Source organism: Canis lupus, chromosome 20 (assembly GCF_011100685.1).
Source record: "Canis lupus familiaris isolate Mischka breed German Shepherd chromosome 20, alternate assembly UU_Cfam_GSD_1.0, whole genome shotgun sequence".
NCBI lineage: Eukaryota > Metazoa > Chordata > Mammalia > Carnivora > Canidae > Canis > Canis lupus.
In genome coordinates this window covers 51,486,311-51,508,443 of record NC_049241.1, presented here as the reverse complement: position 1 = coordinate 51,508,443, position 22,133 = coordinate 51,486,311, and the positions used below count along the sequence as shown (strand labels likewise).

Below are 22,133 nucleotides of genomic sequence, written 5' to 3'. Positions count from 1 at the left end.
GTTAACCAATGAAATGTGACCAAAGTAACACTCCAGAGTAGAGCTTTTGGACCTGATGGAGGATCTGCCTTCCTTTTTCTGTTCCAATGATCATGTCACCACAGAGCCTCCATCATCCTGGGTCCCTGAATGACTCCTATGGACAAAGTTCTCCAGCCAACAATGGACATACAATGCAAGGGAGAAGTGGACCTGTGTTGCATTAAACCACCGAGCTTTGAGGCTGCTTGTTATCACAGTGTACCCTGACCTCTCTTGACTGATACCGAGTATCTGGAGCCTTTTCCCCCAGGAAACTGTCAAGAAAAGACATGGAATTTGAGTTTTCGTTCTTTGCAGGAAGTCCTCAAAGAGCCCTTTGTGGATAGCTGCTTAGGCCCTTCCCCTATTCCTCCATGAGGAAAAGGGTCCTCCCCCAACAGAATACCTCTTGTTCATTTCCCCTTCCTTTTTCCAGCCCTTAAGGAAGGGTGAGCAGATGGGCAAGGGCATAACATATAAGATGCAGGTAACTCTCTTCAGGTGCTGTAATGACGGCAGCTGCCGGCAAGGGGTTGACAGCTCTTAGTCTGGTTCTGGATTTATGACTCCCAGATGAGGAGCCATTCCGCTGAAGGCTCCCATCCCACAGGGATGGTTTATGGCTGAGAGTTGGCCAAAGGTAGTAATGGTGGAAGCTTCCTCCCCATTCCTTTCCAGCGATGACCTGTAACACCACTCTTAGAATCTCTTAGAATGCTAAGCTGTTTCTCCAGATCAAATTGGGGGGGGGGGGGAGTCTGAGACAAGAATAGCCAGAGGATCTGAGCTCACCTCCACCTCACCACTGAGGCCTTTTATTAAGTCAAACACCAGCATCCAATCTTCTTCCTCATGACTGAGAATCCCTGAACTGCTCAGTTAACTCATGTTGGTGCTCTACACTTTTCTACAAATCCTTACTGAGCACCTCGGATATGCCTAGTAACTTCCATTTGTTCTCCCCAATCCTTAGGAACATGGATTCTTTTTTTTCTTTTTTAAGATTTTATTTATTTATTTGATAGAGAGAGAACACAAGCAGGGAGAGTGGGAGAGGGAGAAGCAGGCGCCCCACTGAGCAAAGAGCCAGATGTGGGGCTCAATCCCAAGACTCTGGGACCATGACCTGAGCCGAAGGCAGATGCTTAACCAACTGAGCCACCCAGGTACCCCAAGATTCTTTTTTTTTAAGATTTTATTTTTAAGTAATCTCTACACCCAATGTGGGGCTTAAACTCGCAACCCTGAGATCAAGAGTCGCATGTTCCACCTACTGAGCCAACGGGGCACCCCAGGAAAGCGGATTCTTGACTTAGACACTTGACAAATATTTACTCTGTGCCTTCTATGTGATTGACTACCATGGCAAACAAAGTGACTCCTCCTTACTGAACACTACTACTATACTCCCAGCCATTTGTTTTCATATAAAGGTGGAATCCATGAATCCTTATGAAAATGTGATTACTGTTCAGTCACTTGACAAATATTTATTGTAGACCTATTATTAGTGCATCAGGACTTAGGGTTCAGTAGTGAGCAAAACACAGATGTCCTCTGTGGTTCCTCATGGATCCTGTGGTCTAATGGGGACTCTAAACTCTCCTTGACTAATGAGGATATTGAAGCTTAGAGAGATTAAATAATTTCCCCAAGGACATATTGCTAGTAAAGTGCAGGGCCAGAATTCAAACCCGGATATGTATGACTTAAACTCCTATTGCTAACTGAGCATCTACTATGTCAGGCACTGAGTTGGAGCTTTTAGGCATAAACATGCTTGACGTAGAGGCGGCTGAATAAACAAAATGGATAATAAATAAAACATGCTTGACATAGAGGTTTGCTGAATAAACAAAATGGATAGAAGGATGGATATTGAGGATAGACGAAGAGATGGCTGGATGATGGATAGATAGAAGGATGAGCAGATACATGAAAAGAAGGAGGGATGGAGAGACAGATGACAGATAATGGCTGGCTGAAGAGACAGATGGATGAAGAGGTGGATGGAGAGATGGATGGGAGGATAAAGGGATGGATGGATGGTGGAGAAACAGATGGAAAGGGTGGATAGGTGGGAAGCTGAACTATAGATCTCTGTTACCCACAACAATTCTGGGACTTAGGAATTATAATTCTCATTTTATATATGAGGAAACCAGAGCTCAGATTGGTGAACTCACTGGCACCCAGAGTCAAGAGCAGGTCATAGAGCAAGATGTGGGAGAGTAGATTCTGACCTTGGTCTACCAGACTCCCAAGACCCTTTCTAGAGCACTCTCATGTGACAGTTCCCCTCCCTCAGGTCCTAAGTCCTGGCATCTCATTCCACCGAGTCCTTGTGCAAGGCTTAGTGAGACTGAAGGATGGAGTGGGGCTCAGGGGTGGGAGAAATACTAGCTTTCAGGAGGTAATTTTGTGGAAGTATTGGGCTGTGGTCCTATTAGCTATATATAGATCGGAATGAAGAGCAGTTCTGGGGCAGCCCCGGTGGCTTAGCGGTTTAGCGTTGCCTTCAGCCCAGGGCGTGATCCTGGAGACCTGGGATAGAGTCCCACGTTGGGCTCCCTGCATGGAGCCTGCTTCTCCCCGTCCCTCTCTCTCTCTCTCACTCTGTCTCTAATAAATAAATAAAATCTTAAAAAAAAAAAAAGAGCAGTTCTGTTTGGGTACACATCCATGCACACACACTTACAGAAAACACATGATTCATGCAGGAATCCACCCACATGCATACAAGGTAGGCACACATACCATTCACAGATATACACATAGGCACAGGCTTCTAAGGACATACATGTCTATACTTATACGCACACAAAACACACATATACATATTAGCACAGACACATGTGCACACAAAATCGTAACTCAGAGACACACTCTTCCACATTTATGTAGTACACCTTCCCCACACACCATATGTTATACATATTACATGCACACTTTTACACAGACCCGCACTCTGTGAGGGGGGGAGGGGAATCTGGCTTCTGATTCCAATGAGACATCATCTCTCTTCCCCCTCAGAAGGCAAAAGAGCAAGAAGCCTGTCACAGACTCATGTGTACAAACTCATGGACATAGAACACACACAAACAGTCAGGGACATAGAACTGCAGATATGCACTTGGACACATCCACACCCAGACACACTCACTCAGGGACACACTCACATTCATTCTGGGACACACCTTCACATACAGGAAGACACACTTGGACCCTTCTGCTGGCAAAGCTCATAAACTTTCTCCCTCAATTCACACCCAACCCCACTCACACACCAAAACTCATGCCTAGATAGACACACCAGGATATACTCGAATAATATCACTCAATGTGACAGACACACAGAAAGACACTGTTTCACACATTAGCTTCAAGTCTGAGAATTTGGACTGAAAGCCCTCACCAGTGCCAAGCCCAATAACCATCTCCCCCCGAGGGGATGGACAAAGCCTGGGCACAGTGCATGCCCCCCGCCCCCCCACCTTGCCTTCAACCCTTGGGAGCAAAGACTTCTTTTCCTCTTAGCAAGGAGAAAGAAAGTGGTGTGGTGGCCACTGGGGGCTGAACAGGGGAGCTGGTGAAGTTAGGGAAACACTGAGCAGGAGAGGGAGCTCCGTGCATCCCAGTTCCACCTATTGGGAGGAGTCCCGCAAACCGATTGAAGAGGGGGAAAGATGGGAGGGGAGAGCCGGATCTGGAGGAGACCGAGGGAAGTTTGCAGTGGAGGCTGCCTTCTTCTCTCTCCCCAGGACACCAGGAACACCATTACTGATCACCATTGAGTCTTCCCGCACCCCTCCTCCCCCCCAAAAAAAGCTCTGAGGCCACGGAAGCTGGAGGATGAAGGTGATAGAGGAGGATAGGATGGGATGAGGCAAGGGGCAATCCTGTATTTCTGGGGGCAGCGCCAGCCCTCGCCCCTGTCCCAGTCTTGAGACTCATCTGCCTCCTAGAGAGAGGGCGAGTTCTGGGAATAAATATTCAGCACATGGTGAAGCAGGTAACCGGGAAGGAGCTGCTGGGGCTGGAGGGGGGAGGGGGGGCGGGGTGGGTGCAGGGGAGAGAAAAAGACAAAAAGAGATACAAAGTCAGAGACAATGCAACAGAGATCGAGACAGAGACAGGGAGAGACAGAGAAGCAAACCAGAGGCGAAAGAATAGACAGAGACAGAAAAAGACAGAGAGGGAGACGGGACGACTCAGAGATACATGGACAGTCCGCGATCCTTAAGGTGGAGACGCTCGGAGAGCCCGTGGCTCCCGGCTTCAGAGGCAAGGTCCGCCCGGGCCCCCCGAATCTACCCTGCGCTCCGCCCCACTCCGCCGGGCTCGGCTCCGTTGCGCAGCCCTTGCCGCCTGCGCGGGGAGCCGAGCGAGCCCAGCACATTGTTGCCCCTCGGACCCTGCTCACTAATAATGAGAAGCAGCAATAATCCGGAGAATAAAGGGCGCGGGGGGGGGGGGTCGGGGTCCCGGGGCTCCCCCGCGTCCGGCCCCAGCCCGGGAGGGCGCCCCGCGGCCGGGCGCCCCGGGAGGCGAGGGGGGCGGGGGCCCCCGGGGGCTGCGGCGGCGCGGGCACCACGCCCCCCGGGAGCGCCCCCCGCGCGGCGGCCACTCACGATTTTCTCGGAGGCGCCCGCGCGGGACACGGTGCCGTTGAGCCCCACGAGCGAGGGCAGCGTCTGCGACATCCAGTTGGTGACCATGGCCATGGTGCTCAGCACGGCCCCGATCTTGAGCAGCGGCACCGACATCGCGCCCCCGCCTCATGCCCCGCGGCCGCCCGCCGCGTCCCTTCTCCGGCCCGCCGCCTGGCGCTCCGTCCCTCGCCGCCCAGCCGCCCCGGGGGCGCGAGCGCGAGCTGGGGGCCGGGCCGGGGCCGGCCGGGGGGCTCGCGGGCGCGGGCTGCGGCTCGGCGCGCCTGGCGGGCTCCGCTTATAAAGCGCCGGCTCGGCCCCCCACCCCCTCCCGCGCCTCCGCGCCGGGCACTTCCAGCCGCCGTGACGTCACGGCTCCGGCCCGGAGCCCGGCGGGGGCGGGGGGCGCCCAGACCGCCCCCCGCAGCCCCGCCGCCGCCGCGCGGGGACCCCCGACCCCCAGCGGGGCGCCCTGCGGCGGCCTTCCCCACCCGCCCCACCCCCACCGCCGCGGCATTCCCAGCCCCGCCCCCCAGCGGCGTTCCCGCCCCCCAGGCGCTCCCGGGCCACCCTCCGCGGGCAGCCCCTTTCGGAGCCCTGGGCGCTCCGCACCCCACGCCCCCCGGGCTCAGCCGCAGCCGCCGCACGCGCGCCGCCCGAAGCCGGCAGGTCCCCACCCTCTACCGCTAGGACCCCGACCCCGACCCCGACCCCGACCCCGACCCCGCTCTCGAGCCCGGGGGCGCAGGCGTCGGGAGCCGCGGGGCCACCCTCGTGCGCGCCCCGCAGCCGGGGCACCCAGGGCCCCCGCGCCCGGGGGGAAGGGGCTTCCCCGGTTCCGCTCTGGGGCCCCCTCGGTGGTGTCGGGACCAGGGAAGCCCAGAGTGGCGGGTCCAGAGCCAGGAGACCGGCTGCTCGGATGACGGTGCGGCAGTGGTGGAGGGTGGGGGTGTCACCCGGCAGCGGGGGGACTTCCCAGGACACCGAGGGGCGCATCGTAACGCGGGGCGGCCGAGACGGAGGAGCCCAGCCTCTCGCAGACTAGTCCGGGCGGGTCTCCACTCACTACGCGAACTTGGGGTGGGGGCGGGGGGTCCGGCACTCGGGACCTGCCCCGGGGCCGCGGGACTCGGGGTCCGCCCCTCGCGCGGAGGGGGCCTGCGGAGGCGCCCACCCGCCCACGCCCCAGCGGGCCGCGGGGGCGGCGGGGCGGCGGGAGGAGCGCCCGGCGGGGTTAATTTCCTCTGTTTTCCCTGCACTCACGCCCCCTCCCGGCGTCCCCGCATCACCTCGCGCCGCCGCCCGGGCCGCCGCCGCCGTCGCCCGCAGCCCGCGGCCGCCGCCGTCTGGAGGCGGCGATGACTCAGGCCTTTCCCGGGCAGTGGCCGCGCGCCGAGGGTCGCGAGGGAGGGCGCCGAACGCCGCGGTGGGGGCTTGCGCTGCCCCTTCTCGGAGCCCAACACCCAGAGGCAGGTGCTGACCCTCTGTGACCCCCGACAAAGACGTCTCCGCCTCAGTTTCCTCATCTGCAATGTGGGTGGTTGTGAGGACCCGTGTACCTAGTATGTGTGAAGGGCTCGAGTGTCCGGAGGATCAAGTGAAAGATTTATTGAACATCTACTATGTGGAACATCTACCGTGGGCAACGCACCTTTAACAACAGATAAAAATGCCTGCCTTTGTGGGGCTGAACATTCTATGGGGCAAGACAGACAAGGTGGGGGGGGGGTGGTAAAATACACAGGCTATGGGGAGGAAGGGGCATCCAGACTAAGGCCGAGAGTAAACTTTAGTCAGGATGGTTGGGCAGTGACATTTGGGCAGAGACCTGAAGAAGGTGAGGGAGGGAGGGAACCATTTGGATACATGAGGGAAGAGTTCCAGACAAAGGGAACAGCAAGTGCAAAGGCCCTGGGGCAGGAACATAAGTGTTCAAAGGACAGGCCAGTGTAGTTAGAGCAGAGTGAGCTGGGGGAGCGCCGGGGAGGAGGGGTGACGTGCTTGCAAAGTACTTTGCAGGGTGTCTGGGACATGCTAAGCATTTCATAAATAGTAGCTGCCATTGTTATTATTTGCGACTGATGATAAGCTTTAAAAAAAAATGAGATGTGTCCTTGCCTCCTTGTACTACAGCTTGCATTTACAAGTGCTGAACACTTTGCAAATGTGCTGGCTGAGCACCAGCTGCAACCTCCCATGAAAAGGACAGCAACGTCCCTATTTGCAGGTGAGGAAACTGGGCTCAGAGAGGAGAGGGGACCAAGTCAAGGTGACCCAGCTGGTAAGTAGGGGCTCAGGATTTTAACCCAGGTCTGTCTGATTTCAGACTCCAAAATCACTGCACTCCAGGATCCCCGAGCTTAGAAAATTTGGAACCCTCTGATACTCTCTCACTCCCTCACCATTGGTTGCTGTGGGAAACTGCCCTCGCTCCTTCCAGTCAGGCTCCTCCAAGGAATGGTCTAGGCTCACACCTGCATTTGCTGTCTCTACTGCCTCACCACCCCCTGCCTCCTGAATGCTTCCAAACTCCTCTCACCAAAAGGCAGCAGTGATCTTCCAGTTTGCCTATCCCACAGCCTCACATGAGCCCTCATTAGTTATCTCACAGGTTAGTCTTCATGGATCATTTCCTCTTTTTCGAAAGTAATTTCTTTTTAGATTTCAGAGACAACGTATCATTTCCTAGCTCCGCCAGCACCTCTCTGGCTGCATCATCACTGTCTCCTGCCTTCTCCCTAAATGTCTATATCTCACCGGGTTTTGTCCTGGGTCGCTACTCGGCTCAACCTGTATACTGTTTCTGGATCATCACACCCACTCCCAAAGTTTTGGTTCTATCTGGCACATTCCCACCTTGGGACCTTTGTAGTTGCTGTGCATTGCTGTCCACTCTACCCAGAACACTACTTTTTTTTTTTTTTTAAGATTTATTAACTTATTTTGCGGGGGAGCCTGTGGGTGAGGGAAGGAGCAGAAGGAGAAAGAGAGAGATTACTTTTATTGGTCTATGGTTTGTCTCCTCCACTACACCTTCAATTTCACAAGGGTACCCACATGGCTGTATTTTTCACAGCTGAAACCCCAGGGCTTAGAATGGTACTTGCTACATAGTAGGTGCTCAAAAATTGTTGTTAGTTGACTGACAAAATGAGGCTGAGGCTCCCAAAGGTATGTCTGCAGCTCAGATCTCCAGCTGGAGTTCAGACCAGCCCATCTGCTTCTTGGACATTCCCACTTCTGTTTCACAGGACTAACAGCACATGACACCCACCAGAACAACTTCAGTCAGAAAGATGGTGCTAAAAAAAAAAGAAAAAAAGAAAGAAAGATGGTGCTGGTGATGATGTGGAGAAATGGGAACCTATTGCTAGTGGGAATATAAAATGTTGCAACCACTTTGAGAAACAATTTAGCCATTTCTTAAAAAATTAAACAGGGGCATCTGGGTGGCTCAGTCCATGGAGCATCTGAGTTTTGGTTTCAGCTCAGGTTATGATCTCAGGGTCATGAGGTAAAAGTCCTACATCCAGCTCTGCACTCAGCATGAGTCAGCTTGAAATTCTTTACCCCTCCCTCCCCTGCCCGCTCTGCTCCCTACCCCTGTTCACACTCTCTCCCTAAAATTAATAAATAATAAATAAAATCTTTAAGAAGTCAAACGGAAACTTACCATAAGACCCAACAAACACCAAGAGATATAAGTGCATATGTCCATTCAAAGACTTGTATGTGAATATTCCTGCCACCATTTTCATCATGAATGAAACCATCCAAATGCCCATCAACTAGTGAATGGATAAATTGTGGTACATCCATACATGGGAATGTTATTCAGCAATAAAAAGGAACAAACTACAGATACAGGCTACAACATGGATGAACCTTGAGAATATTTTGCTAAGTGAAAGAAACCAGATACAAAAGGCCACATTTTGGAGTTCCTGGGTGGCTCGGTTGGTTAAGCATCTGCCTCCAGGTCAGATCATGATCCCAGGATCTGGGAACCCATGTGGGGCTCCATCCTCAGCGGGGAGTCAGCTTCTTTTCTCCCTCTGCCTTTCTCCCAGCTCATGCACACACTCTTTGTCTCTCAAATAAATAAAACCTTAAAAAAAACCCCACATTTTGTATGATTCCATCTACACAAAATGTCCAGAAAAGGCAAACCAACAGAGACAGAAATTAGATTAGTGATTGCCTGTAACTGGGGGTGGCTGTGGGTCTGGACTGCAAATTGGCATAAAGGATCTTCTGGGGGTGATGGAAATGTCCTAAAACTGGATTGGGGTGATGTTTGGCCAACTCTGCAAATTTACTAAAAAGTCACCGAATTGCACACTTAAACAGATAGATTTTATGGTGTGTAAATTATACCTCAATAAAACTGTTAAGCACGGCATTCTTAAATTTTGCCTTCAAGCCCCCTCCCTTGAGGTGCCCTGCAATTGCACTGATGTGAGAATGAGTCTTTAAATGTTGTGCCCCAGTTTCCTTGTTTGCCTCCCCCTGGTCTTGGCCCAGATATACCCTCAGAAACTACAGATTGTGCCTCCCTTACTCTTCCTTCTCCCATTCCATCCAAACTAGCACCAATGCCTGCTGATCTTTAAGATTTTTATTTATTATTTATTCATGAGGGACACAGAGAGAGAGATAGGCAGAGACATAGGCAGAAGCAAGCTCCCCGCAAGGAGCCTGATGTGGGAGTTGATCCCGGACCCCAGGAACATGTCCTGAGCTGAAGGCAGAGGCTCAACCACTGAGCCACCCACGCATCCCAATGCTCACTGATCTTGATGCAAAAATGCCTCCAGAAAGTATCCCTTCTTTAAATATATATATATATTTATTTATTAATAAATATATATTTATTTATTTATTTTAGAGAAAGAATGGGGGAGGGGCAGAGGGAGAGAGAATGTCTTAAGCAGATTCTCTGCTGAGCATGGAGTCCAACTCAGGGATGGATTTCATGACCCTGAGATCACGACCTGAGCTGAAACCAAGAGCTGAAGACTTAACTGAGTGTGCCACCCAGGAGCCCTAATATTTATTTATGTAAGTAATCTCTACACCCAATGTGGGGCTTAAACTCAGGACCCTGAGATCAAGAGTCACATGCTCCTCCAACTGAGCCAGCGAGGAGCCCCAAGAAAGTATCCCTTCTTCTCCATCACCATCATCGCTCTTAGCATGGTGTTGGGGAGTGTCTTAGGCTGAGTATTTGTGTACCCCCCCCCAAACTCCTATGTTGAAACCTAATCCCCAGCGTGATGGTATTTGGAGATGAGGTCTGTGGGAGGTGATTAGGTCATGAGGGTGGCTCCACCCTCAGGAATTGATTAGTATCCTTATAAAGAGACCTCAGAGAGCTCCGTCTCCCTTCCACCATATAAGAACACAGGGAGAAAACACCCAACCTGCCAGCATTTTGATCATAGGCTTTTCAGCCTCCAGAACTGTGAGAAATACAATATCTGTTGTTTATGAGCCACTCAGTCAATGGTATTCTGTTAGAGCAACCTGAATGCTCCAGAATCAGGAGCCACGAAAAGAAATGTTTTTTTCCCTGACCTGAAAATTCTCCGGAGGGAAAAAGCTGACAACTGTCAGAAATAATAACCATGGTTGTTAAGGTTTACTGAATACTTATACACGCTAGGTATCATTTGCAGCAATGTACATGTAATAACTCACTTAAACCCTCAGACTATCACTGAGTAGCGGTAGATAGGATTACAATTCCCATCTTTAAAATGAGGAAACAGAGGCACGGAGATGCTAAATTTTCCAAAGGCCCTCAGGATACTGTCCTAGACAGTCAGGCTCCAGAGTCTACGTGGTGCTGGGTCAACTGGGCCTATATTCACAGGGGAAAGAATAAATGTTGATCCCTACCTCATATCCTATGCAAAAATCAATTCCAGATGGACTGTACATCTAATTGTGAAAAGTAAACAATAAATCTTTTAGAAGAAAATATAGAAGAACATCTTCAAAAAAAAAAAAGAAGAAGAACATCTTCATTACTCTGAGGGTAGGCAAAGATTTCTAAAACAGGACACTAACAAGCACTCACCTTAAAGGGGAAGAATATTATTTGAGCTACATTAAAATTAAGACATTCTATTGATCAAAGACTCCATTAAGAGAATGAAAAGACAAGCCACAGAATGGGAGAAGATATTTGCAATCCTTACGTCCAACAGAGAACTCATATCTTATCTTATTTAATCTATATAAGATATGTGTAGATAGATACAGATACAGATATAAAATCTGGATACACAGGCACACACATTCCTACAAATCAGTAAGAAAAAGGCAGGCAGCATAATAGCGCATTTCGCAAAAGGGAACACTGAGTGATCGATAAACAAGTGAAAAAGTATTTCATATCAATCATCAGGAAAGGTAAATTAAATCCAAAACATGCTACCACTACACACCCACCACACTATCTAAAGGGAAAAGGAAAGACAACACCAAGTGCTGGTGATGATGTGCAGCAGCTGGAATGCTCATACACTACAGGTGGAAGAGTACATGGAAAAATTGAAGAGTCTGGAACTTTGGAAGACTGGGAGTATCTCCTGAAGCTCAATTTATTCCTCTGCTACAACTCAGCAATTCTCCGAGGTATATATAGTTGAGTCTCATTATCTGCGGGTTCCACATTGGCAAACTCGCCTACTCACTACAATTTATTTGTAACCCCAAAATCAATACTCATGGGGCCTTTGTGGTCGTTTGTGGACGTGCACGCAGTGGCAGAAAAAAAATGGGGTCACCAACGCACAGACTCCCAACTGAAATCCAACATGACCATACTCTGCCTTCTTGTTTCAGCATGTTGGTGACTCCACTTTTTGCCACTGCGTGTATGTCCAAAAATGACCACAAAGGCCCCATGAGTATTGATTTTGGGGTTACAAATAAATTGTAGTGAGTAGGCGAGTTTGCCAATATGGAACCCGCAAATAATGAGACTCAACTGCATATACATACCTAGGAGGAGAATTATACACAACCATCTTTTTCATTGGCTTTTTAGTGCCAAGGTTTTCACATTTTCGCGTGCTTTTTTTAGTGATTTCACTATTTTAAGTGGCCCCCAAGCACAGTGCTAAGTGCTGTGTAAGTGTTTCTAAGTGCAAGCAGGCTGTGACATGTCTTTGGAGAAAATACATCTTGTCAATAGGCTTCGTTCAGGAGTGAGTTATAATGCTTTTGGCCATGAGTTTGATGCTAATCAATCAACAATGTATATTGAATAAGGTGTTTTTAAGCAGAAACATACATAAAACTAGGTGGCATGTTGTTTGGTCGATAAAACTGTGACCAGAGGCTTGCAGAAATCTAACCCTGTGATGATCCAAGGCAATGAATCAGTATTTACCAGTCCCCAAAAGAAATGCCAACGAGCATTCGCTGAAGACAGTGTCAGAATATTTCTATCAGCGCTGTTTGTGCCAGCCACAAACTTCACCAACCCAAATGCCCAGAAACTGTAGAACAAATACATCATGGTATAACCACATAATGGAATGCCATAAAATGACGAAAACAGGCAATGAACACCAAGCAGTATTATGGTGGCATCTTACAAACATAATGTTAAGCAAAACAAGCTGGGCTGCAAAAACAACATACCTCATGACTTCATTAAATTACAAAGCTGGAAAAAAAAATTACAAAGCTGGCCAAACTCGGGAGCATTAGCTTAGCAGTAACTCTTGGGGGAGCAGGTGTAAACTAGAAGGCGTATGAGGGGGGCTTCTGGATTTTTGAAATTTTTGTTTTTGTTTTTACCTGGTGCTGGTAACACCATGTCACTTCGAGACAATTTATCAAGCTGCCCCTTTATGATCTGCACACTTCTCTCTCGATAGGCTTTATGTCGAGAAGAAAATTTACTCAAATATATGAATTCAGGTATAAGTTCCATCCCTGTTTGATGTGCAGCAAGTAAAAATGATAGGACTTTCTGGTAGAAAAGCTAAGAACCACAAACCAAAAAAGAAAACAAAAACAAAACACAAGCCAAGCAAAACTAAGTGTTCTTTGCCACGTGGCCTCTTTCATCCACACGTAAGAAAGGCATGAATTTGTGTTCGCACATACGCAGCTTTGCACGCCTCAGAACACAAACGGCGTTAATCTTCTAGCCTACGCCTGCTTTCAGCATTTTGCTTGGTGATAGCAAGTGTTTGGGAATGGTGTTGAAACACGTTTCGCTTTTGTCTCCCCAAAAGTCTCGGGGCCCCTCACCCCTCTTGTCATCTCCACTTTCCTGCCTGGTTCAGAATTCCAGGAAGAGACTGGGAAGGAGATGGTTGTTTTTTTTTTTGTTTTTTTTTTGTTTTGTTTTTTTTTTTTTTTGAGATGATTGTTTTTGTCAAGGACTTCAGACCCCAGACAATGAGAGGTACACTCCTTCCATTCCCCAAATGTTAGTGCTGCTAGGCCTCATGCCTTGTCAGTTCCTGTCGTGATTCTGGCTTTATGCCTTTAATCTCTGATTCCAGGGTCTTCCATGTTATAGCCAGAGGCTCTGGCCCTCACCCAGATCCAACCAGATCTCATTCCTGGCTTTAAAAACTTTTACTTAGGGGTTCTTGAGTGGCTCAGTGGATTAGGTGTCCAACTCTTGATTTCAGCTCAGGTCATGATCTCAGCGTGGTGGGATCAAGCCCTGCGTCTGTGCCCAGCGCAGAGCCTGTGTAAGCTTCTCTCTCCTTCTCTCTCTGCCCCTCCTCCCAGCCCATCCCTCTCACTCTCTCATCTTTTACTAAACAGAAAAACAAACAACCAGACTAAAAACCTGGACAAAACAAGGACTTCGGACTTGACAAGTCTCCGAAGAAGATATAGGAACAACAATAAACACGTGAAAAGAAGCCCAACATCACTAACTCTTCAGGAAATGCAAATCAAAACCACAGTGAGAGATCACATCACATGCACTGGGATGAGCTAAAGCCAAAAAGTCAAGTAGTAACATCAACGTTGGCGAGGATGTAGAGAAACTGGAGCCCCACTGTTGGTGGGAATGTAAAATGGTGTAGTATGGCGGCAATCCCACTTATGGGTGTACACCCGAAAGAGTCAGAAGTGAGGTCCCAAAGAGATATCCACACCTCCTGTTCACAGCGGCACCATTCACAATAGGCAAAAGGTGGAAGCAACCCAAATGTCTACTGAAGGATGGAGAAACAAAACGTCCATACAATGGAATCCTATTCAGCCTTCAAGAGGAAGCAAATGCTAACACCTGCCACAACGTGGGATGAGCGTTGAGGACACGATGTGGAGTGAAATAAGCCAACCACAAAAAGACAAATACTGCATGATTCCACTCATAGGAGGCACCTAGAGTAGTCAAAATCAAAGACACAGAAAGCAGAAGGGGGTTCCCGGGGGCCGGAGAAGGGAATGAGGGGTTGTTTAATAGAAGTTCAGGGAATCCCTGGGTGGCTCAGCACTTTAGTGCCTGCCTTCCGCGCAGGGCATGATCCTGGAGTCCCGGGATCAAGTCCCACATCAGGCTCCCTGCATGGAGCCTGCTTCTCCCTCTGCCTGTGTCTCTGCCTCTCTCTCTCTCAGTCTCTCATGAATAAATAAGTAAAATCTTAAAAAAAATAGATAGAAGTTCAGTTTTGCAAGATGAACAGAGTTCTGGGGATGGATGTGGTTGCAGAACAATGTGAATGGAGTTAACACTAGAGAATTGTACATTTAAAAATGGCTAAGATAGGGGGTGCCCGGGTGGCTCAGTGGTAGAGCGTCTGCCTTCAGCTCAGGGCATGACCCTGGGGTCCTGGGATCGAGTCCGGCATCAGGCTCCCTGTGAGGAGCCTGCTTCTCCCTCTGCCTGTGTCTCTGCCTCTCTCTCTGTGTCTCTCATGAATAAATAAATAAAATCTTTAAAAAACTAAAAATAAAAATGGCTAAGATGGTGAATTTTGTTATGTGTATTTTGCCACATTAAAAAAAAACAACAACAGGGATCCCTGAGTGGCGCAGCGGTTTGGTGCCTGCCTTTGGCCCAGGGCGCGATCCTGGAGACCCGGGATCGAATCCCACGTCGGGCTCCCAGTGCATGGAGCCTGCTTCTCCCTCTGCCTGTGTCTTTGCCTCTCTCTCTCTCTGTGACTATCATAAATAAATTAAAAAAATTAAAAAAACAAAACAAAAAAACAACAACAACTCTTCATTTAAACACACACAGAGGGGCAGCCTGGGTGGCTCAGTGGTTTAGTGCTGCCTTCAGCTCAGGGCGTGATCCCAGAGTCCCAGGATCAAGTCCTACGTCAGGCTCCTTGCATGGAGCCTGCTTCTCCCTCTGCCTGTGTCTCTGCCTCTCTGTGTGTCTCTCATGAATAAATGAATAAAATATTTTTTTAATTAATTATTTATTTATTTATGATAGGCACACAGTGAGAGAGAGAGAGAGGCAGAGACACAGGCAGAGGGAGAAGCAGGCTCCATGCACTGGGAGCCCGACGTGGGATTCGATCCTGGGTCTCCAGGATCGCGCCCTGGGCCAAAGGCAGGCGCTAAACCGCTGCACCACCCAGGGATCCCTGAATAAAATATTTTTAAAAATTAAAAAAAAAATAAACACACACAGACCCACACACCCTCACTTAGTCCTGAGAACTACTCCACGGTGGGTTGTGCCACACGCTTCCATGTGCCCAGTGGCTTGCTTGGTGTCTTTCATGTAGAAATGACTTGAGACGTTAGGAAAAGAAAGAATCTGGTTTATCATGTGCCTATCATGAGCCTCAAAGGTGAGGAGCTATTTGCCATTTCATTCAGTGGCTTCAACTGACTTTGCCTTTGGTTTCTTTCTTTTCACGCTGTGACTTCCTGTTGACTCATCTGCTAAACAGGGCTGAGATGCTAGCTGCCCAGGTGTCTAGAACTATGTGTAAAGTAAGAGTAAACAGGCACCGAGGGAGCCTCCAGGGGCTCCCAGAAGCAACGCAAATAAGCTTCTGCACGTAGACTTCACAGACTCTACTCTGACTCCTCTCAGCTCTTCCTGATTTCTCCTTGGTGCGTGGCTGAGCTGGATAGATGAGGCTGTGAGATGCACCAGCCCTCCGCTGGGCAGGAAGACATATCGGTGTTCTCAGACAAGAGGTCTCAAAAAGTGGGAACAACTCTCTCGCTCTGTCACAACTCCTTTCTTCCTGCATAGCCAGACTCAGCTTCCGAGAAGTTAAATCTTCCACCCCACCCCTGAAGAGCTCATGTCGTCACCCAGACATTGTTGTCTGGCGTGAGGCTCAAAATACAGAAGACTCCCAATGAGAGCTTTCCAAATGAACACATGAGTGCAAGAATAAGTGAAAACAGCAACTTACTGCCTCCCGGGCACTGACGCTGAACTCTGGGGACAAAAGTCATTGCCCATCTCAGATGCCAGGCTCATGAGAAACCCATCCACAGGCACATGGTCAACCCATATGACAAACTGTGTACACATACCCACAAACATGATTATGGCACAAACGTGTCCCTGTGCCCAGCGTGGTCAATGCCAAGTCTGTGGTTCTAAAACATACACACACACACACACACCCCCATCGATGCCACAGATGAACTCCTGTAGGCCCAGGGGTAGTGAGGCAAGTGATATGAGTCATTCAAGTGCAGGGTGAGTTCCTGTGTTTGTTTAAAATTTTGATATTTTGTATCACAGACTTTTTAAAGATTTTATTTACTTATTTAAGAGAGAGAGCAGAGAGGACAAGCAGGAATGGGGGAGGAGGGGGACAGAGGGAGAGGGAGATGCAGACTCCCACTGAGCACAGAGTCCGATGCAGGGCTCCCTCCCAGGACCCCAAGATCATGACCTGAGCCAAAGGCAGACGCTTAGCTGCTTAACCGACAGCACCACCCAGGCACCCCCGTAGCACAGATATTTTTGCATTCATTTTGATTTTTAAAAATATTACTTATTTTGATTTCTGACTTTTTTCTTTGGCATCCCCTTCAATTTTGCACCTGTGGCTAGTGACTCGGTTGCCCTACCCTGGCACAGACACGCCTTTGGTGTGCGCACCTTCACCAGAGCCACGGGGACACGCACAATCTCTGCACAAACCTCATTTTACCACTAGGTGTCACCCCAGCTCTTTCATCTGGAACCGGGGCTTGACATTCCACCCCCCCCACCCCCCCTTCCCTAGGAAGAAAATGTCCAATTCATTTATCAGAGAGTCCTCAAGACTTCATTTTACTTCCCTCCACCTGGGACATTAACATTTTCTAAAGGAACCCAGGAGAACAGAGTGTTAACCCCAAATGGTGGTGCTCTGTAATGGTGGAATTTGAGGCACAAATGAAGAAGATGGATTGGGAAGCCTGGGTGGCTCAGAGATTGAGTGTCTGCCTTTGGCTCAGGTTGTGACCCTGGGGTCCTGGGATCGAGTCTCACATTGAGTGAGGAGCCTGCTTCTCCCTCTGCCTGTGTCTCTGCCCACCCCCCTCTATCTCTCATGAATAAATTAAATCATAAAAGAAAAAAAAAAGAAGACGATGGGTTTTCCTGATGCTTCTGATCCAAGAGCAGTGGTTGATTTGAAATGGGTAGGGGATGGCCCAAGGGGACAGTTGGTCCCTCACCGCCCTCCCCCTTTAGTACAAGAGTCCCACTGTTTGAGAAACAAAGAGACTCTGTGGGAGGAGGAGGGAGATTCAGCCATTCATTCAAGTTTTTATTTATTTATTTATTTATTTATTTATTTATTTATTTATTTTTTAGATTGTCTTTATTTGAGAGAGAGAGAGAATGGGGTGAGGGGCAGAGGGAGAAGCAGACTCCCCGCTGAGCAGGGAGCAAGATGCAGGGCTCTGTCCCAGGACCCCGGGATCATGACCTGAGCCAAAGGCAGAAGCTTAACTGACTGAGCCACCCAGGTTCCCCTCAAGTTTTGTTTTTAATGATAGTCACACAGTGAGAGAGAGAGAGAGAGAGGCAGAGACACAGGCAGAGGGAGAAGATGGCTCCATGCACCGGGAGCCCGACATGGGACTTGATCCCGGGTCTCCAGGATCGCGCCCTGGGCCAAAGGCAGGCGCTAAACCACTGCGCCACCCAGGGATCCCTCAAGTTTTTATTTTAACAGATGTCTGTTAAGAACCTACTGTGTGCCAGGCTCTGTGTGTGCCTATCCGGTAGGCACCAGAGATACAACAAAGCCCATTAGATCCCGATGAGTTACCACTCTAGGGGGAGACAGACAATGAATGAATAAACAAATTGTGGAGAGGTACTGACAGGCTATGAAGAAAAATAATAGAATAAGAACTCAGAGAGTGGCTGTGGGGAGGTTATTTTAGATGGTTGGTCAAGGTGGGTCTCTTGGAGGAGGTGTCATTTAAATAAAAGGAGAGGAAGGGAACAGTGTGCCAGGAAGAAGGAATGGCAGTGCAAAGGCCCTGAGGTATGCAGTACAAACTGAACTCCTCCTCCTCTCGCATCCTGTGGGGACCCCAGGGAAGAGATGACTTCCAATCCAGAGAGTGGCTAAGCCAGATCTATAGCTAGATCTCAGGGAGGGCTTCTCAGTAGTCAGGAAGTGGGCATATTTCCCACAGGGAAAGCTACCTGGTAGTCTTCAAGGCACACACAGGCCAGACCCAGAACATCTGACACAGACCCTAGGTAGATGGATGGATGGATGGATGGATGGATGGATGACTCCTCTGACCAGTGCCACTTCCTGTTCTCAGGGTCAAATCCAAACTCCTGTCTATAGCCCACAAGTTCCCACTTGGTCTGGCCCCTCCTGGCTTACCTGGCCTCATTTCTCCCCCAAACTCCCCTCCCCTCACTCCTCTCCAGACACACCAGCCTCCTTACTGCTCCTCAAATATACCAAGATGTTCTCACCTCGGGGCCTTTGCACTTGTTATTCCCTCTGCCTTGAACGCCCTTCCCCTGGATATTCAGAAGGCATCCTCTCTGACCTCCTTCAGGGGTCATCTCAAATACCACCTCCTTTGAGACAAAGTCTCTGACCGCACCTGTTAAAATAGCCACCCACACCACCACAATCACTCTTTAATCCCCTTTATCCTGTGTTTTTATTCTTCACACCACTTGCATTGTATTATATATTCATTTCGTTGTTGACACTGTATTATATATTTATTCAGTTCCTGCCTGTTTCTCCCGTCAGACGATCAGTTCCAGGAGGGCAGGGATTTGACAACTTGGTTCATGGCTATCATCCCAATGCTTAATCGCATCTGTTGATGGAAAAGACAAATGAAGGATTTCTAGCAGGGACCCCTGGTGGAGCCCAGGGCCCATCAGGGTCTGAGAAGGGGCCTCTGGGAAGAGACGGCGGGGGGTGGGGGTAGAGAGGGGACACGCACTCATTCTTCAGAGCCTTTCCTTCTCTGGGGCGCCAGGCTGGGTGGGCCGCTAGGGGCAGAGACCAGTTTGTGACGCTGCAGTACCCAGGGTGGCCGCCTGGAGGCACTGCAGCCAGTTGCAGGACCCCACCTGCCCCAACTGATTTACCCCAGTTTAACCCCGCCCCATCCAGCGTTTAGCCCCGCCTTCCGAACCCAGCTTAGCCCCGCCCCCAAGCAGTCCCGCTTGGCGCCGCCCCCACACGGCTCCCTCTCCATCCAGGGGTCTCTAAACTCAACCCCCAACAGCACCTTCCACTGCCTTCTCCTGCACCACCGGCCAATCGTGGCGACAGGTCAAAAAATCTAGAGTTCCCCAGGTTCTAGCAAGGGGGGAGGAGAATCCCGAGGTGGTGATTCCCAGGGAAACCAAATTTACCTTCACTCCCGGTCCATTTTTTGCCAGCATTCTCTCTACCTTAAGGCACTTTTGGTCTCTCTTCTCTCTGGCTGATAGATCAATCGAGCATCTACTGTGTGCGGTCTGATGCCAGGTACTGAGCACACTTCCCATCCCAGCCAGAATGTGGGGCCTTGGATGGGGAAACGAGAACGGAGGGATGGGACCCCACAACCTCTCCCTATGGCATGGAGGTCCTATTTAGAAGTGACCTCCAGGGCTCCCAACGCCCCTTGGGGTGCCTAGAAGGGTCTGATTCCTTTCTTCTCTGAACCGGGCAAGAGAAGGTGCCAGGACTGTTTTTCCTCTGAGCTAAAAAAAAAACAAAAACAAAAACAAAAACAAAAAACTCTTCTAGTTTCTACACAGGCACTGTCCACACCTGTGAAGTGGATTATTTAACAGGAAGGTAAACGTGTGTGGGTTTAGGAACTAGACTGCCTTGGGATCCCTGGGTGGCGCAGCGGTTTAGCGCCTGCCTTTGGCCCAGGGCGCGATCCTAGAAACCCGGGATCGAATCCCACATCAGGCTCCCGGTGCATGGAGCCTGCTTCTCCCTCTGTCTGTGTCTCTGCCTCTTTCTCTCTGTGACTATCATAAATAATTAAAAAAAAAAAAAAGGAACTAGACTGCCTTTTGTTCAATCCCAGCTCTGCCACTCCTGAGCTATCTGAGCCTGACAAGCCACTTAACTTTTCCGTGCCTCAGTTTCTCTGTCTGTAAAATGAAGGTAACAAGAACGCCCACCAGTAGGTGCCAGCAGGGTTAAATGCCTTCTTTCATACCATGTGCTTGAAGCGGCGCCCAGCACATAATAAGCACTTAATAAATGTTAGCTGTATTATAATTATTATTTTAGATTCCAGCTTTCTCTCCGAGCTCCTACGGATCTGAGAACTTGAGGAGGCGCTGACGTCCAAGATGGAGGAGAAAAGAGGTTTCCCAACAGCTGAAGAAAACTGGGACACCCATTCCCATTTTGCAAGGCCCCCTAAGCCTGCCCAAGAGATGGGGCTACTAGGAGAAGGAAGACTTGTTTCTGTGAAAGCATGAATGGAGAGTACAAGGCACCAACACACACACACACACACACACACACACACAGATGCATGGATGTACACGTTTGCACACACAGCTCCTGCTCTTCAACCCTCCCTCTTGGAGTGATTTGCTCAAAGGCACAGAATAGCACACGGCCACCCCAAACTCTCCCACAGCCACACACCTGGTCACACACATTGTGTGCAGCACCCGGGCAGATGGACAGAATCGTGGGGACACACACAGCTCTTTATGCACAGACTTCTACACCACCCAGCTTCAGTTGCCCAAATACCGCCAGGATTAACACAATCCTCGCTCGCTGTCACACCACCAGTCACACAGACACACAACTCCAGGTGGCAGGCTCACAAGCCTCGCACTGTCACATCAACCCTCCAGCCACAGCCTCCCACTGTCACACACGGACTCTGTCCCTCACGTACAGACACCCTCTCCCATCACATCCCAACTCAGGCACAGCCAAGCACACAAACTCTGTCACACCCAGCCGTGACACAGACACACACATTTACCCAGCACCCCTCCAGCACCTCACACACGTCCCCACCAGTCACTCACACGTGAGTCCCGCCCCCTTCCCCACACCGGGGGTGCAGGTGAGGAGAGAGGGGCTGCAGAATGGGGGCACCTCCTGCCAGAATGGGGGAGCGAAGGGTAAGCAACAGCCCAAGGCCCCCTGAAGTTGCCCCCAAAACCCCACTCAGCTTCGGGGAGATGGCAGGGGTGGGCTCCGGGTCACCGACAGGTTGAGAACCCCGAGGCTGGGGCTGGACTGTGCCCCCCAGCCATCTCAGCTCGAGGCTGGATGTGAAGCCCCCCCTTCCCTTCCCCAAAGCCGGGGTGGCCATCCCAGCCCCTCCCCCGCTGCGACCCCCGCCCCTCTCAGCCCCGGGGGGCTTGCGGAGCCCCCAATCGCGTTTCTGTAGGGACCCTCTAGGAGCCTCGCCCCTCCTGGAGCCCTTGGCGCCTGCACCTGCCCGCCGGGCCCCTACCTGTCCGGCGAGGCCTGAGCACAGCAGCAGCAGCAGCAGCGGCGGGACCGTGAGCGGCCACATGACGCGCCCCCCGCCCGGCGTCCCGGCCCCCCGCCCGCCCGAGCGGCGCCTGGGCGCGGGGACCGCCACCTTGCGCGACCCCGCCCGGCCGGGGCGACCCTCGCCGCCGCCTCCCCCGCCTCGCCGGCGGCCGGGATTCCGCCCCGCCCCCGCCCCCCTCGCGCGCTCCGAGTCTTTGTTGCGGGCTCCGCCCCCCGCCCCGCCCCCAGCTCGTCTGCGGGCGCCGACCCCGCGTGGGTCTGGGGGCGGGGAAGGGGGAGGAGCCGGCCCGGGGACGGGGGCTGGGGACCAGGCCCCGTGGGGGTGGCTCACGGAGATGGGGGAGGGGTTCGTCACGTGTTGGTAAATTTCAGCCTCGCAGGACCTTTCCCACGTTGCAGATGGGGGTGGGATGGGGATCGAGGGGCCGGGGGAGTAGGAGGAAGGCCTGGTAAAGAGGGAGAGAGATCGAGAGGCCCCCTCCTTAAGGAACTCAAGAATCGACAGAAACTGAGGCACAGCTTG

The 22,133-nt window shown here is 50.8% G+C and overlaps 1 protein-coding gene across 2 annotated transcripts in view; it reads right to left on the bottom strand.

Moving 5' to 3' along the window:
* The window catches only part of OLFM2 (olfactomedin 2), a 61,591-nt gene extending 39,906 nt beyond the window's left edge, over nucleotides 1-21,685 (bottom strand). Inside the window, exon 1 of one of the 2 annotated variants that reach the window (XM_038567365.1) lies at nucleotides 21,567-21,685. In XM_038567365.1, the coding sequence (XP_038423293.1) occupies nucleotides 21,567-21,629 (63 nt within the window). In that variant the 5' untranslated portion in view covers nucleotides 21,630-21,685. Of the gene's footprint in view, nucleotides 1-4,652; nucleotides 4,858-21,566 lie in introns of those variants that run through there. The other variant, XM_038567364.1, reaches the window with a different exon arrangement.
* Between the last annotated feature and the right edge of the window lie 448 nt (nucleotides 21,686-22,133).